Source organism: Falco rusticolus, chromosome 2 (assembly GCF_015220075.1).
Source record: "Falco rusticolus isolate bFalRus1 chromosome 2, bFalRus1.pri, whole genome shotgun sequence".
Classification (NCBI taxonomy): domain Eukaryota; kingdom Metazoa; phylum Chordata; class Aves; order Falconiformes; family Falconidae; genus Falco; species Falco rusticolus.
The window spans coordinates 114,539,311-114,553,693 of NC_051188.1; the positions used below are offsets into that span (position 1 = coordinate 114,539,311).

A 14,383-nucleotide genomic window follows, 5' to 3' on the forward strand; every position below is an offset into this window, starting at 1 on the left:
CAGTTTTGGATGATGTGGCAGAAATAGTTTTAATGGAGGAATTTTCCCCCTATGGTAAAAGCCCTGAGGCCTGTGCATTGCAGAAATCACACTTGTCCAGTTTATTACTAATTTGGCCTCTGCACAGAGGTGATGTTTCATCTAATCTGGAGAGTTTGAAGATTTATGCAAGCACTTGAAATTTTGACTATGTAATAATTGTTCCATCAAGTAATGAATTTCTCTACCCTCTGATGAAGACATGCAGAAACCCTCACAACAGCTGTACGCCACTTTAAAATAGTGTATGCTCAAGGATCACACTGACCAGTAAGAAACAATGAGGTGAAGTATGCATTTTATTGCTGTATTCATTTCCACGCTTCATGAGAGAGAGAGGGATCAGAGGAACTACACTAGTGCACCAAGGCTTACAGCAGTGGCTGTCCATGTGAGGGGTATGACATACATTCAGCTGGGGGAAGGAAGAGTGGCGAAGAGACCCAAGATGTGCAAACACATTCTGTCAGCTTGCTGGAGAGGTAAAGTGTCATCGAAATTAACAGCAACAAATTGTGTGCAAATAGTTACAAACCAAAGGGAACATGTGATGGGAAGGACAGAAATGGAAAGAAAGGAAAAAGCGAGGTGGGAGGGAAGGAAAAGGAGGAAGTAGAGCTGAGGGACAGACACAGCGTGAATCAATTTGCTATGTTTCCTCATTGCTCGGAATCCCCTCTGTGATGGGAACCCTTGCCCTGTGTCCTGCATCGCATTTGCAAGCTGGTGCTCTACTTCCTTGCCCTCGCCCCCTCTGCTCCCACCGTTGTCCTTCCCTAACCCTGCCTTACCAGGTGGTGTGTACGAGGTGACTCCTCCTTGCTCTTCTGTACCAGTTCCTGCCAAACCTGTGGATTTCTTTCTGAACATAAGCACGAAGGGCAGGTGTGCTGTCCTCTTCCTTTCCTTCTCTATCAGTTATGATCAAACTGAGAGGCAGGGAAAGGGGTGACCCTAAAGGCTGGTGAACCAAGGTTTTAAAATGGTTATGGTGAAACAATGTGTTTCTAGCCTAAGTGGTGTTGATGCCTATGTTCCTAAAGAATCAGATGTTATTAAAATACCTTTTTGTATTGCCAGTTTTACATGCAGTGGGTAGGTTGTATTCCAAATACCTACGCGCAAGGAAATTGCATATTCCACAGTTTTTCTTCAGTGCCTAGCATCCAGGATTTTACTGAAGCAAAGTGGAACAGATAACCAGATTTGTTTCTAAAGTCTTTCCCCTTTTTTCAGTCAACATTTGCTTCTTGTTCCCCTGATACTTTAGTCAATAGCTAAAAGACGGAAACAACGTTCATAGTTGGAAGCCTTATGCATGATTTTAAAGATGTCCCAGACTCACAATCTCATTTCAAGCCAGTAAAATCTTACACTTGTAAAAATTCAGCTACAGTGTAATTACCGATCACAAGTTTTCAGAGATGACTTATATAACCAGTATATCCCTTATCACTTAAATCCGTGTAGGATTCAGCTTGGGGAAAACTGAAAAATCAAATAAAAACATCAAATGACATGCAAGCTGTGACAAGAAAGGGAAATTTGGCAGTATTTACCATATTTAAATTGCTGCCTCTAGCCTTTTTTTATTTATTTGTTAAAATGTCAAGCTATATTTATTTTCTGAACATTTGTGAAAAAGCAGGTGGAATATGAAATAATGTTGTTACCTACATTTCCTTAAGCTTTTTAGAGTACAAGGCATTTCCATGGCGTTGAAAAGGAGAGTAGGCTTCCTGAAATTGCAGCTTATCTTTTTAATGCAATTAAATACTGTAACTATTCTAGCTGGGAAAATAGCACTTGGAATAATATTTGCTCTAATCTGTAATATTACCTACTTCAATCTATGAGAAATCCAGTCAAGAAATGTGAACTCCCCTTGTTAATCTCTGTAAGTGTAACCTTTCACAGTGAAATGTGTGAAAGGCTAATGAAGGATCAGGCAGGCCAGTAAAGGGTTTAAAAATTGAAGGTAATGCACTTAATAAGAAAGACTATTAACAGTTTATAAAAACATGTTCTCTTGCTGATTTACTTTTATCTTGCTATCTTTAAGCAATTTTAGAAGCATCTAAAAAAGTAGAAAAATCCAATCGTTGGGATTCTAAACAGCAAATTGGTTGGGGTTCTCACTAAGATGTCTGCACAATCCTAGGAAAGTGTGACATTCGTCATGTAATTTCTGTTTTTCTGTTCCTTTCTGCAGAATAACAGTTTCTGCTATGTGTTTCATGGATTTCAGTAGGTTTCCTCTGGACACTCAGAACTGTTCCTTAGAACTGGAAAGCTGTAAGTTTAATTCATACCTGTTCTTCGCACGTGCATCTTTACCAGCACTCCATCTCGTTCATAATACCTTTTTCACTTATTTTGGTGTGTGACCTGAACCCTTCAACCTGTACGTATTAAACTGTGGCCAGTCTGGGATCCTTCCAGAACTTGGTGAGCTTTGGGAACATAGAAAATCCGTGATGCATCCTGCTTTGTTTCAACTGGGTTGATATTCCAGGGCCAAAATCTAAAAATGTTTCCTCTGTCAAAAATCATGGGTTTTTTCTGAGAAAAAAGTGCAAGTTAAAAGTAAAATGAGAGGGCCATTTTTGATCTCATGGAAAAATGAATATGAGTCCTTGTGTTACTGTGAATTGTCTGCTTTCTCACCCCTGACTCGGTTGTCTGTAGTAAGCTGTAGAGCTGGACAACAGAAGGTAATTTTGATAGCTCAGAATTTATACTTACTTGGATTATGAGTGGGAAATACCAGAAACCATAAAACTGGGATGCTGGTTTGTTGTTTAGTCTTGGAAAAGGGTCCTCAGCCTTCAGGCAGTCTGCTCAGTGTGGCAGCTCCAGAGTTCTGATCCTTTGTGCCCTGTGACCCTGAGCATGCCCATGTCCCCCGTCTGTCAGGTAAGCTGCTGGCAGGGCACAGGACTGGGCTACACTTGGAACAAGACGGAATATGGTCTTTACAATTTTTTCCATGTCAACTAACTGGCAAATTGATGTGAAAAGAATGCTTCTCTGGGGTTTTCCCAAGCTGAGTGGTCTCCTTTCCCTAAGAAAAGAAAACAGAAGCATTATTCCAGCAGCAGAAGTGATTTATTTTTTACTTTCCCATAGATGCATACAACGAAGATGATCTGATGTTATACTGGAAACATGGAAACAAGTCCCTGAGCACAGATGAGCACATCTCCCTCTCCCAGTTTTTCATCGAAGAATTCAGTGCTTCCAGTGGACTTGCTTTTTACAGCAGTACTGGTATAGTAAGCCCCTGTCTTTAGAACAGAGAAGCAGAGGACACCATCAAGCGAAATGTCTTTCACATTCAAATTCGTTGCTAATAAATGACTGTTACTGCTGACAGATCTCAGTTAAAATGAGGTCTGTCAATCACACTGGACTGTGTTGGCCAAGTCTTTGGTTCTCTTTACGTTACCAGTGTAACACTTTTCTTGATACTAGCAGAAGAGGCCATAACAATACTTACAATTTAACACCTGACAATAAGAACTTGTAAAAATTTGCACAGCAATCAAATACATGCTGTGGTGAGCTCTTGCAAAATTGTGGTGCTTCTCTGAAAGTCACTGGAGCATTGGGTTTGCAGGAATCTTTGGGTCCTGGTTATATAGAAAAAACCTGAAAATGCAAACCCTAAAGGGTGAAGTACTATAAAGCAAACAAGAGGAACCCCAGTGTGTTTTATTGTCTAAAATCTCCTCATGTTTGGAGCTGTAAAATGTCATTAAAAGTCTACCAAGTATAAGATTTCCACATGAGGGCATTTATAACCTGTTAAGGTCTAATTCATGGTTTCCTTAATGTTCCATGTTTATACATAAAAAAAACCTTTAAGTCAGTGTTACATTGTTTAAATACAGTTACCTGCCCCAGACAGGTATTTATTTCTCCCTATGGATCTCAAACTATACTTTCTGGCAAACTGCACAAGGCTTTAGGAGTTTATTATAGTCTTGATTTCATGCAAGGTGGGTTTTATTTTCTTTGTATTTGTACATGCAATTATAAATTTTGAAATACTTCCCTACATAAGTAATCTAACCACACATTTTTAACCAGATAAAATAGCATGCTTGCTACTGTACTTTCCAGTCAATACATTTCAGTGTGGATATTGTCTTTTATATCAAGGCAGATTAATACAATAGAAATTATTCCATAGAATATGATGAAATGCACACCACTTTGGAAAAAAAGCCTCTAAGACATACAGGAAAGTTGCAAATAGATTTATTTACTGTATTTTATTTACAGGATCACTTCTTTTTTGCATTTAAAAAAGAGCCATTCAAGTTTGCAGTGTCTGATGCCGAATGCAGACATTCCAGTTTAAATTATGATATAGCCTAAGCAGTGAGGAATTCACAGCTTGATCAGGTTCTTCACCCTTATCTCTTGCTTGTGCATGAGCTAAGAACAGAGGTCCAGCTTTCAAGAGACACTGTCATGTGAGAAGAGGGCAAGTGATGCCTTACTATCCTAACTGTGCCTTGCTGAGAGCTACGTCAAATTTGTCCTTGTTGCAAGAAGACCGGGATGTTTTCCACTAAACTGCTATCACTGTGTGTTGAAATGGGGTTCCAGGAACTCAGCTGGCTTCTTTCTGCCTGGCTATTCCCACCAAAAAAACACTTAGGCAAGCAAATACAGCCTTGTGCACAGCAGTACAACCTCATGCCACCCCTTTACCCAGGCCACTGCAGCATCTTCACAGCACCTCTGACTTTGCATTAACACTCGCCTGCAGATGTTTAGATGATGAGCTTATTCAGTGGGGTAGTGGTGAAAGGAAAGACTTTTTTTAAGTCCCAGGCACCACTGGGAAGTACCTGAACAATGCATGTACCATATCTGTTAATTAGAACACTGTCCTTTGTAGACATACACTTTGGCTTTGAGGTTTTGTTTCAGTTGGGAGGTTCCACTTTCTCTTGTTCCTTTATTTTGCTTCTTGTTGGAAGAAATGATTACACACAGACCCCACCCCCCGAAGTCAATAATAGTGGGGAACAATCAGCACAGCTCTAATGGGAGCCAGCTACCCCTGAAGAGTGTCAGGCAAAAAATGGACAAAAACCCTGGTCAGAAGCAGCCTTCTGCATTTTAGGTTCTGCATAACCTTTTCCGTGAATCTCAGTGAACTACCCATATGTAGCATTTAGGCTTCTGAAGTTTCCTGGCCTCCAAAGGAGTGACAATTTCAATCCATTTTTGAGACAACCATTTTTGAAACTGAAAACACATAGACTGTGTTTAATATCAGAAGGGATTATTGTTGAGATATTCTTTTTTATAAAGCCGCTCTTTGTGATGGGATAACTGCTCCAACACAGGCTCATTGATGTCTCTGTTTGTACTGGGCAGGCAGATGCTGCGCAGCCAGCCACTTTTGTCTCCTTTTCTTGTCTTTCCGATTTCCCTCCCAGCGCAGGAAGCCCAGCACGCGTGCTCTGCGGCACAGAGAGCATGCCCCACACCGCACTAGATGGCAGCCTTTCCTCTAAAGTCAACGCTGGGCCGGCGAACAGACCTGACTGCAGGAAAAGAAGCGCTGCCTGTCGCTATTTGTAGCGTGAGAGAAAGCAGGCTGGTTTTTGGGGGAGGCAGGGTGTTGGTTCCACTCTCGCAGCCGGACTGGACAACTATATTCTGTCTGTATTCTCCAGAGAGTTTCACTCGAAGTCTATTTACTTTTTTTTTCTTTTTTTTTAATAATTTCTTAACCTCACTTGTAAAATAGTATTTTATTTATAGCAGTTGTGATGCTTCACTACCAAGGCAGCAATATTTTAATGAGGTGTGATGGACAGTTTCTAAAGTACTATATAAAGCCAAAGTGGTGGCAATATTTCTTAGGCATTTACTATTACTGATGTGGATACACCGTTCCTAGTAGAAGGAGGGGGGGCAGCGAACAGAGTTCACAAATAACACAGCTCTCTTCTCCTCTCCCCCAACCTGTTCCTCTCTCTTTTTTCAATAGGTTGGTACAATCGACTTTTTATAAACTTTGCACTCCGGAGGCATATTTTCTTTTTTGTGCTACAATCCTATTTCCCAGCCATGCTGATGGTGATGCTCTCTTGGGTTTCATTTTGGATTGACAGAAGAGCCGTTCCTGCCAGGGTATCACTAGGTAAACCTTTAATGTATATTCCTTTGGGAAGTACAGAATGGAGAAGGGAGAGGGTCTGAAGTTACCTGAGCTTATTTACACAGCACATGAGTAAGTGTATCAGGTAATTAACTGAACAACACTGTTATTGCCACTGTTGTCACTACAACAAACTCCTTCAGTCAACCTCGACATTTGGAAATGGGATGTTTGGTCAGACTGGCTTTGCTATATTAGAAAACAGCTTGCACAACACAGAAGGAAAAAGGGATGATTCTGCAGATTTCCCTATGTACAATTTTACTACTTTTCCCTGCCAAAAACTGGGGGTTTCCTCCCTCTTCCCAGCAAAGTAACAGGCAGTAACAGGTAGTCAGATCTGTCCCCGAAACCGTGGTTCATGAGAGATCCTTCATAGGCATAGCACAATCCATCTAAAAGCTTTGCAGCTTTGCTTTCTCTCTAGAAACATTTGGTATCTTCCCACCCACTTGGAACCAGTTTCCTGACTGGTCCCATGTAGCAAAGCCTTCCTTTGTTAGGCACTGTGAAAAGGTTTGCTTTGGTGCCTGCGCAAGGCATAGGGCTTCTCTGGAAGCTGAAGAGTAAGTTGCACATCTTTCTGCTCTCAGAGTTTTAGTTCTGAACACCACAGCATGCGAGAAAAAGACTACTTACAGTGGGGTTTTTAATAACATTACTGTTTTTCTCAGTGATGAATCCGTTGATACCACTTCAAAACTGCCTTTGTTGGGAATTTAATGCTGATAGCCTTGGAATGAGGACATTTTGTCAAAGATTAGTATCTCTGTGACGATCTAACAGAACTTTGTTAAGATATCTAATGTAACCATCATGAATCTGAGCCCTGCAACTGTCAGTTTAATAATTAGTAAAGAAGCTCCTGTTTTTTCTTCTCACTGATGCTATCCCAGAAGCCAACTGTATGTTACCATTTTTCTTAGGCAAGCAAAAATTTGAGGTTCTTTGTTTAAGAAACAAACTTCCATGTACTGAGGGAGCCCTCAATTTTTATCTATAGCTGTATCAATCTAGAAAAAATAGGACTGTAGCTACCTAGCTCAGATCCCTTTCTACTGGCACAGCCTGAAGTTACTAATACATGAGATACAAATTTATTTGTTAGTCTAAAAGCAAATTATGGTACCTCCTACCTACTTTTATTAATGCACCTAGCAATTCCTTTTATTTATAAGAAATTTAACTTCAGCTTTAAAAATAAAGCTTTAATTCTGAGTAGGTGATTCGTAATGTCAATGATTTTGCTGATCATGTCCTTTAATTTGTGTATGGATTTCTGCAGAAGGAGTTCTATGAATAACACACATTTCAGTAGCATAAGCATACATAATTGACAGACAGTGTTAACAACAAAGTTTAAAAAGCTTATCTCCCTTAGCTTAGAGTATACTTATTTTAAATACATTGATTTTCTCTTCTATGGTACTTTTCAAACTCCATCCTTCAATCCAAGGAACTTGCACAGAGGGAGAGGGAAAATTATTCTATGTTCCAGTGGTCTTGAACTAGCATAAAACTGGTGACGGCTACCTTGAGACCCAGCTGAAAAGCCATGCTATCAGTCTGTGCTGCCTCACAGATGTTATGGAGATGTCTTCACTTTCAGTGTTACATTCATATCTTTAAAATCAGGGCCTGGGTCGGGGGTTGATGCTTCAGGGTTTTTTTCTAAGAGCAAAACAAAATGAGATAAATAGCTGCATGTAAGAGGACAGACTGAAAAGATGAGGGTGAAATTCTGGATACACTGAAGTAAGCACAAAAATATTTCTTAGTTTCAATTGCTACAGCATTTTTATGCCAGTGTTTTTAGGCAGCCGTGGGGTTATGAGGGAGACATACAAGCTGATACATGTTCTCAAGAAGTGCATTTTGAGAAAGGGTTGAGAGGGAAGTTGGTGATTTCTTCAGTGATTCTCCTGCACAAGAAAGTGTGTAGTGGAGATCTTGGTTCTGGGAAGTGAGAGACCACAGACCTTTCGCTTCTCTATAGCACTGCCTAAAGCTGTCATAGAGGTGTATTCCTTATGCTGCTGAATAACCAGTGTTGTGTTCCTGCTGTTCAAATCTGGCGTGCCACAGCTCTAACTGCGTGCACTGAGCAAAGATGATTTACTCATCTCAGTATTGTATGTGATAGGTCCTTCAAGGTTCACTCCACTTTACAGAGCCTGTGCAATGAAGTTAAAGGCAGTGTCAGTCATGTGCCCTCACAAAGCTGTGCTGCCCAAGCAACAGTGACGAGCTAAACAGAACCAGCTGGCCACTATTATGATAACCTCCCCTTTTTCTTTGGCAGGTATAACTACCGTGCTGACAATGTCAACCATCATGACAGGAGTAAGTGCCTCAATGCCTCAAGTGTCTTACATAAAGGCTGTGGATGTATATTTATGGATCAGCTTCCTTTTTGTCTTCCTGTCTGTCATTGAGTATGCAGCAGTGAACTATCTCACCACGATTGAAGAGAGAAAGCAACTCAAAAAAAGGGGCAAGGTACAATCCTCTGTGTTTTGTTGCCTTCAGAAAGCATCACAGAAGCCGTAGAGTAATCCTGATAACACCACTGTGATAAGAGTACAGTAACCATCTCTGTGACTCCTTTGTATCTCACTTTTCTTTACTTGGCTGAAGGGAGGAAATGTATCATCCTCTCTGAGAAGGTCTGTGCTTTCTCTCCCTTCCTTTTCTTGTGGCAGAGGTTAGGGAGTACACCTCCTGATTTTTATTCCCCAAGCCACCCCCAAGAGAAAAGTGACCTTCATTCTGTTCTCAAATACCTATTGATCAAAGTATTTTTCCTCTCACTGAAATATACTCGAGAATTACACTTATATAATATTCCTTCCTGCTTCCCGTGGAGCAGTCTCTTTCTCCTTCTCGTGCTTTGCCATTTTCAATTAGGAAGATGGGTTTAATGATGCCTTTTTGTCCCAAGACCAGATGAATGACAAAGTAATTTTTAGAAAAAGCGTGCCTGAAGCAGAATGGTTCACAAGTTAAACATTTGCTTTCCATGAAGCATTCACTTAAAATCTTTGCTTCAAGGATATTCCCCCCATGTAAACACATTTGTTGGAATATTACAAGGGGAAAAACACAAAAAAAAGTGCATGTGTTGTTGACATGATTTGCTAATCCCACCAAAAAACTACTCATGGAAATGTTTGAAGTGATTTCCCACAACTCCAGCAATGCAGACCTATGGGAGATGCAGAGTATGATTTTTCTGTTTCAGAAGATGGGGCACATATTGCCTGAGCTGGCAATAACCAGTCCGACAAGTGTGTTTCATTGCATGTCTCCCCTTTCTTGCTCATGTCCTGCTGGGGGGGCCGGCCCCACAGATAGCAATACTGAGAGGTAGCCCTGTTCTCCATATGATCTCCGCAGAGGGAACAACACTGAAGAGAAAGCATTCTCTATTTTCCGTTTTATTTGTTTAGAGTTTACTAGAATGGCTTCTGCTAGATGCAGAGTAACTATTCTTTGTTGCCAGGCTTCAGGAACGTATAGTATTGATGCAGTGCAAGCAATGGCTTTTGACGGCTGCTTTCACGACACGGATGTGGACGTGGACGTGGACATGGACGTGACTTCTTTCTCAGACCGCTGTGAAGAGAATGAGACTCGGGCACGCGCAGCCAGCGTCCCCAATCTGGACACAACTCGCATAAAGAGGAAAAGATCTCTGAAGGGAAACGTGGGCAGGATTATTTTACAGAACAATCACGTTATTGACACATATTCCAGGATTATATTTCCCAGTGTGTATATTGTGTTCAACTTTTTTTACTGGGGTTTGTACATATGAACAAACCCCATTATAAGCTAAGCAGTGTTTCGTGCATGAAGGTAGTAGCATCGTGCTTTCAAAATAATGCAACAGCAGTAGAGGTAAGGGTTCGAAGTTTCCGAAACTGACTTCTGCATCATATCAAGGCTGGTTTGGTTAGCAGCGAAACTGTTAATGAAAAACTCTCAGGAGTCTGGTTTCTTTTTCAACTGGCCTGTGCAATGCTTCTTTGGGGCAATCTAATGCACATGGTACTACTGCAGTAGCACAGAAGCAGTTTGCTCACTAAGGGAGCCCTTCGTAACACCCGTAAACAGACAGCAGCTCCCACCTGAGGTATTATCCCATCTTTACACTCTAACCGTTCCTCTTTAATCAGCCCTTCTGTTTGATCTCCACTTGCGGTCCATTTTAGTAGGCAATCAGCATCAACCACCTTCAAATAGCTCCTATCCTTATTTCTTTTGCTGCATTTTGATTTTGCTAGGCAACCTGTACACACCTCAGCAGCCTTTGTCCTCGGATGGTAACTAGGGGGAAAGTGATTCTGGCTTAGCAGTGGAGTAGGGGGAGCAGAAAGCAGGAAGGAAAGCTGATGGGGCTTTGCACATTGTGCATCATCGACACCTTCAGAAAACCCCGCACTTATTAGCTGTCCCTGACTTTCCACAGGATCACTAGGGAGGGCCTCCGATCTGGAGAAATCTTTCTCACTAGTCCCTGAGGCAGCAGAGGAACAATGTCCCAGACCCAATGCACTCAGTGTCTTACAGCCACCTCGCAGGTGGATGACTAGCATCACCTGCACAAGCTGTGCCCCTCATGCGACACCCATACACCTGTGCCTCATGTTGGTCTGCTGTAACCATCTGCTTTCTGCAAAACCCTTGGTTTCAGAAACATGGGCTTTGAGACAGAGATTTTAGGAGACTTCGTCTTCAGCAGAATCTGGTTCTTCTGCTTTATGTCGCATACATCAGCTTGGGGTTTTGCTCCTCTCCCCCTTCCTTTGGCTGTTGAGATTGAATGTTACAGTGCGGAGAAACTACATATGCCTGCTTGCAGCAGCGATCCCCAGCACGGTTCAAGATACCACACCGTGACACACAGGAAAAAAAAGGAAGCAGTTGTGCCAAAACCGAGCCACATACAGGAATCCTGTTGGTCCCACATGAATCCTGCACTGAAATATCCTTAGGTTCAGGCTAAGGACGTTGAATTAAGGATGTTCAGGGACACACGCAAAAAGTGCTCACAGCTCCAGAAAAGAATCAAGATGATTTTTGCCATTTTACCAAATAAGGACCATTTTCCACTTAAATTCCTTGGGTTTGTCTGTCATTTAATGAAGTGAGTTTCTATCTACAAAGTCAGTTCAAAATGGTAATTTGTGGTGTCAAAAAATGTCACAAGGTAAATGCTTGGTCACTGCTTGGTCAAGATTAGGAAATGGGAATAAATTTGGAAGCCTCAACCAGTCTCTGGTATTTGATTTTCCTGCTCCAATATTGTTTGCTCAGAGCATGGTGATGTCTCTTACTCTTTCAAAAAGCTTCATTTGTCAATCTCCCAGTTACAGAGCTGGAGAAGCTGGTGACACACTGCATGCCGGGTGATTGAAATCTGATGGAGCGAGTGGGTACTTTGGCAGCCAGTTCACTGCCAGACAAATGATCAGAGCTAAGATGGCTTTGATACTCTGCCAGGAAATCCTGTCATGGAAAGCAGAACCATACCAGGAATGACAATGCTGGGAACGTAAAGCCAAAGGACACGTGGGCTTTGGCAACAGCAACAGCACACTAGACGTCAAGCTGAGAAAATGTGTAATATAGATACATATAAAAATTACCATGACATCCTCGTTACAGCACTGCCATTATGGAGGCATCCCTCACAGATGTTCCAGATCGCCTGAGAAGATCCAATCTAATTGCTCCAGATGCGTAATGTGTGTCCTAAACATTTCACATGAACTAACATAACATCATTGTTTTCACATAATTTTTGCCATCTGCCTTACAGGAAGAGCTATTTGTTGTGTAGCCAACAGTGAATACTCAGCCTCCACCAGAAAACATACCCATGTGCTTCTTGACCCAAACCAGTTCCCTCTTCTAAATTTCTTCTAGGATCTGCAGCAGCAGAAGCCCCCCAGCACCGCGTGCCCAAGCCCTGTGTAGGCTGTCCAGCAAACAGGCCCCCACACGGAAGCAGGGAGGAAAAGATTCCTGCCTGCATTTACCTTCCTGGCGCTTCCTACACAGGTGCTGCACAGCTTGCATCGGTGGAGGACACGCTCAGTTACTTTCAGCTGCAAATGTCACCGTCAGCAGTGTTCTCCCCAGAGAGAGTACTATATAGCAAGTTTTATTATGATAATGAAGACAACTGCACATTATGATGAAACTTAACTGCATACTCTTACACCAAAGCTTATAATTTTCATCTTTTTAATGCAGTGACAGGGATGATACCAGGATGAATTATACTTCAAAAACCTATTGCTTGTATAACTAGTAAAAAATAACAAACAGTACTTAAACACATTATTTCTCATTTAGAGGGTGCTAGAGGGCTGATTGAAACTCACATGACTCTCATCTGAAGCTTGTGTTATCTTCAAGAAAGGGATACTAAATACTTTTAGTCAATTTGTCTAGACAGACCAGCATGGAAGTCTTTAAAAAAAGTATTCACAAGTATTTCCTGTTCCTGTTATTTGTGGCTGGTTTTGCAGCCAGTCAAATGTATGGGGCTTATGTCCCACAGCATTTACTAAAAGTTAAAACATCACAGCCATTATGTAAATACATATTTGTTTGAGTATTCATGTATTCATCCTAGTGGTAGTCAAGCAATTATGCTGAGAGTACTTTGTGGATTTTTGGAACAGAAATAACAGCCTCTAATGGCTTCTGTGACCAGTTGAGGTGCAGGATGTGGCCTCCCTATTTTTAGCATCTGCTGCTACACCCATCTGTAGTAAGAAAACATTCTGTAAGCGTTAATGTAGGTGATGCAAACTTTTCAGTCTGGAGAACTACATCCTTCTTCAAAGCCTTGTAATTCTCATGAAAGAAGTAAGCAGAATTTCAATAGTGACCTATTTTTCAGAGAGCTACAAAAACGTGCATCTGTAAATATCCCAACTATTGGTGAGTATTTACACTAAAATATTCATAATGTAATAAATTTTGCAAAGTGTCCTGAATGTTGAATGATGTCGTGATGAACTGTCAGAATTAAAAAGTGGAGAATGTTCTCTTTTTCTTCAAAACTCACAGCCCAATGAAAGAAATACACTTCACAGAGAAACTTAAATTGTACTATCTAATTCACATTTGTACAATTAGGACAACCTTAGGTTCACCTCTGGCAAAATCTTTCTCCTGGTAACGCATCCACATGCTGATTAAGCTGTATTTCACGATCAAGTGGCCATGACGTTTTGGTCAGCAGGTGACTGAAACGGTCCAGGCGGTAAAGGAGCAAGGACTGAACAGGGCGATTTTCTCTCCTCCACCCCCCTTTCCCACACCTTATATTTTGCCACTTTCTCTATTCAGTGCGTTGGAGTTTGCTGGATGCATTCATGAATGCAGAACCCACTGGAATCACATAACTTTTGTTCCAAAAGATCCAGCTTGTGCTAGGGACGCAGGAGTTACAACTGCATTAACAACCACACTACAAGAAGGAACCGGACTACAAAACCATTTTCTAGAGAGGGAGGGATTTGAACTGGTATTTTAAGTGTGGAAGGCTCTATTATTTCCCTCTAAACTGTTGACAGAACACAGTCCCCTCTCTCACCTGTCATTGCAAGGTCCTGCTAGTGACTAACTTAAGCCCAATATAACTTTCTACTGACACTAGGCACGCACTGCAAGGCTGCTGAGGTTTCCGAAGGGCACCGTCCTCTGGTAGTTCTGCTTCGCACGCTTCAAGGTACCGGTATCTGAGAACAAAACTTCAGTGAAACCCACCTATTTATCTAACATCTTTCAGTGAATGTAAATTAAACCATTAACGGGCATCTTTAATAAAGGCAACTAAAAAAAAAAAAAAAACCTTCTAGAAGTTTTCATGTGCTCAGTGAGGCTTCTAGAGGTTCCTCTGTGGAAGCCTCAGAGGGACTTTGGTCTGGGAAAAAAAATATAACCCAGCTGAAGCCCGGGCACTTTCGTGTCAATGAAGTAAAATCTTACACCAAAACTCCACAAGGTTTTGTGTCGTATCTCCTAATTGAATCCATGTAATAATTTTAGTGCAAAAACTGTTGTGCATTTCCTATCGGTTTCCAAAAAGGAGCCCTTTTCTCTCTCACATGTACATGCTCAGTAACTTGGGTAGAC

General features: G+C 41.4%; 1 protein-coding gene across 1 annotated transcript in view; it reads left to right on the top strand.

Annotated features, from left to right (window-relative positions):
- The window catches only part of GABRR3 (gamma-aminobutyric acid type A receptor subunit rho3), a 31,776-nt gene extending 20,277 nt beyond the window's left edge, over positions 1-11,499 (top strand). Inside the window, exons 5-9 of the mRNA XM_037378077.1 lie at positions 2,252-2,334; positions 3,169-3,309; positions 6,056-6,208; positions 8,529-8,725; positions 9,729-11,499. Coding sequence (XP_037233974.1) covers positions 2,252-2,334; positions 3,169-3,309; positions 6,056-6,208; positions 8,529-8,725; positions 9,729-10,043 — 889 coding nt within the window. The 3' untranslated portion in view covers positions 10,044-11,499. The remainder of the gene's footprint in view (positions 1-2,251; positions 2,335-3,168; positions 3,310-6,055; positions 6,209-8,528; positions 8,726-9,728) is intronic.
- The last annotated feature ends 2,884 nt before the right edge of the window (positions 11,500-14,383 follow it).